Genomic DNA, 2,784 nt, shown 5'->3' with positions numbered 1-2,784 from the left:
CATTTAATAATAAAATATATTCTATTATTTATTCTTTATAATTATTTTTAAATTTATTAATATAACGTATACCATCCAATTCATAGGTGGAAGGTGCCTTGCCACCGCCTTCAATGTTACAAGGTAAGATGTCAATTGGAAGATATTCTTTCAGCACTTCTTCTCCTTTTGACGTAAAAATTATCTTAGGACAGAGAGATCTTTTAAAATAAATAGATGATTTAAATTATCAATATAAAGTACCAATTTAGGATATTCTTACCCTATCGAATAACTTCTTCTTCGCATAAGGCTTCACAAATGTATTAATGAAAACGTCAAAGAAGGAAGGTGTATTGAAGACGACCATTCTCTTCAATTTCAAGGGAATAGCGTTCTAAAAAAACACACACAAATAACTATTATTTTAACTTTAACAGCGCTGTTTATAATTTCAAAAAATGTAATAATATTACGAATTTTTTCCCACCCAAAAACTCCTGGGTAAAAAAGTAATAAACCAGACATTATCTAGTTATTACAGTACAGTAGTACAAGTCTCTACAGCAGCTAACTAGGAGGAACCGATTCAACAAGGATCTAATATAGTTGAAGTTTCTTGAAAATATTAAAATTGAGTAATACTTCTTACTCTTTATCAGTTTGAAAAAAGAAAAGAAAATATCAAAGTGATTATAATTCACAAATAAGAAAAAGAGTAGTACTATTTCACCATATCAAGTGAAGTTATTTTAGTAATGTGATAAACTAAAAAAAAAATATTTATAATAAAATTTAGTAATGAAACTTCACAGATCATACTTAAGCGACATTCACCATACTTAATTTATTCAAAATAAGTAGCTTAAATCAGCATACAATAAATTCTTCATAATAACAATTTTTACATGATAAAACGAAGTTAAAAACATTTAATTGTTTCAAACATTCTATCAGAGGAGTGTGATAACTCTTTTTCCGCTTAAGCTGTGATAAGGGGTAACACAGAATAAAATCTTTAGCCCATTTTTAAAAAAATTAATACTGAAGACATCTCGAAAGAATATTTGAAGTCAGGAAAAAAAAATCAGTGGTTCAGCTGACTCATTAATTATTGAACAATAATTTGATTTGTAATTATTTATTTAAGTATTAAAATCTTATTGATTTTTATTCTACTTACGAGGTAACACAGCTTAAGCCTTGACTCGTTCATGTTTTTATTTTATTATTTTTGTATACATTTTTAATATTTTAATATTCTATACTTATTGAATAATAATTTTAACATAGTTTGTTGATTTTTTTTATATTTTTTACTTAAGTATCTTTCATATATCTATCACTATTATATCCATTACTCTGTTAAAGGCACATTGGGTTGAAACCAAAATATGAAAGGGAAATAGAAGGAAAAGAAAAGAAAAAAAGGATGGAAAAGGGGGAAAAATAAGAAAAAGGGGGAAAAAAGGAGAAAAAGGAAAAAAAAAAGTTAAAAGAACCAAAGAGATGAAACAAAAAAAAAAAGAAGAAAGAAAAAAAATCATGTTCTTGTGTTCTATATTACTAATGTTTATAATTATTATTGCACTGGCTAGGCTTATTTATCGTATGATTAAAAATATTGTCAGATTAGACTAAAATTAGTATGCTGTGTGACTAGCAACTCAATGAAATTAGGCAGCACAACTTTGTATTTTAATAAAACTTTTCCACCCTACATAAAATAAATATATTTAATAATCAACAACATAAGATTGCTAATTTTCTGAATTGTATGTTGGCCTATAATCACTCAACTCGGCATGATTTCAACTCATTTTACTGCACTTTAAAATAAATATGCGTTTTATATTTTACCAATAGGACATATTTTTCTGAAAATATTCTGGAGCTGATTCTGGAAATTGTATGTCTGGAAAATGTGTACATATTTAATGCTATGTTGTTTGCATACTTGCACGTATTGTAGGAAGAAGACCGTTGAAGATAAACCAAACTTTGTCATAAGCCTACTGTCAACATTTTTACAGTTGAAAGTTAGAAAGAGTCCAGGGCTGTCAGGATACATCATCATAGCCGTTTCTAACACCATAGACATAATCACATTGCTCCAAAAGCCGTCGAATTTATCGAAATCAAGGCAGACGGCCATGAAAACTTTATAGCCCTCAGGTGTTGTATTTGGTAGGATGAACATCTGTCTGTAAACATATAGTTATTATACAAGTAGAATTACCACATATGTACAAATAAATACTAGTACATTAATCATTGGTACGTTTTATGACGAAAAATGCAGTTACGTACCATAGGAAAAGCCATAAGTGCACAAAGTTATTTACTTACCCCATTTTGCAATAGTCCTGAAACTGAGGATCCAAAGGATCACGGAATCGAAAACTGAAGCTATCAGGGTGCTTGGTATGCATTATGAAAAATGCTTCCAACTTCTGTTTAGCTATTTCTATAGACTTTGTACCACATAAATATGGTACTAATAATTCATCATCTGAAATAATAAAATTACAATAAAGTTATTATAACTGTTAGGGCGAGGGATGTTTCGTTAGTGAAAAACCGACTTCTTCTCCAGAGTTTAATATTCCCTGTTTCGGGTTAAATAACACGGAGGACCTGAAATAAATATCACACTCGAAAAAGCGTCCATGGATCAAGTGAATCCGCGTCTCACACCGTCCCAATACCTCCTAAAATCTCTCCAGTGCCACATCTTACTCATATTCCAGACGATCCAGTTGATCCAGACGAGCTTAATACTTTCTTTGTTGCTCCTCCTCCTTC

General features: G+C 29.8%; 1 protein-coding gene across 6 annotated transcripts in view; it reads right to left on the bottom strand.

Annotated features, from left to right (window-relative positions):
* LOC106682634 (uncharacterized) overlaps nucleotides 1-2,784 on the bottom strand; it is a 13,116-nt gene that overhangs the window by 3,965 nt on the left and 6,367 nt on the right. For all 6 annotated transcript variants that reach the window (XM_067050294.1, XM_067050297.1, XM_014423588.3 and 3 more), the window contains exons 3-6: nucleotides 2,329-2,491; nucleotides 1,937-2,183; nucleotides 263-376; nucleotides 73-184 (exon numbers count right to left, since the gene is read on the bottom strand). In XM_067050294.1, coding sequence (XP_066906395.1) covers nucleotides 73-184; nucleotides 263-376; nucleotides 1,937-2,183; nucleotides 2,329-2,491 — 636 coding nt within the window. The remainder of the gene's footprint in view (nucleotides 1-72; nucleotides 185-262; nucleotides 377-1,936; nucleotides 2,184-2,328; nucleotides 2,492-2,784) is intronic.

The sequence above is a fragment of the Halyomorpha halys genome, unplaced genomic scaffold, assembly GCF_000696795.3.
Source record: "Halyomorpha halys isolate HHAL.00 unplaced genomic scaffold, Hhal_1.1 Scaffold432.1, whole genome shotgun sequence".
In the NCBI taxonomy this organism is placed as follows: Eukaryota; Metazoa; Arthropoda; class Insecta; order Hemiptera; family Pentatomidae; genus Halyomorpha; species Halyomorpha halys.
The sequence above is the reverse complement of the archived record's forward strand: the minus strand, read 5'-3'. Positions and strand labels throughout refer to the sequence as shown.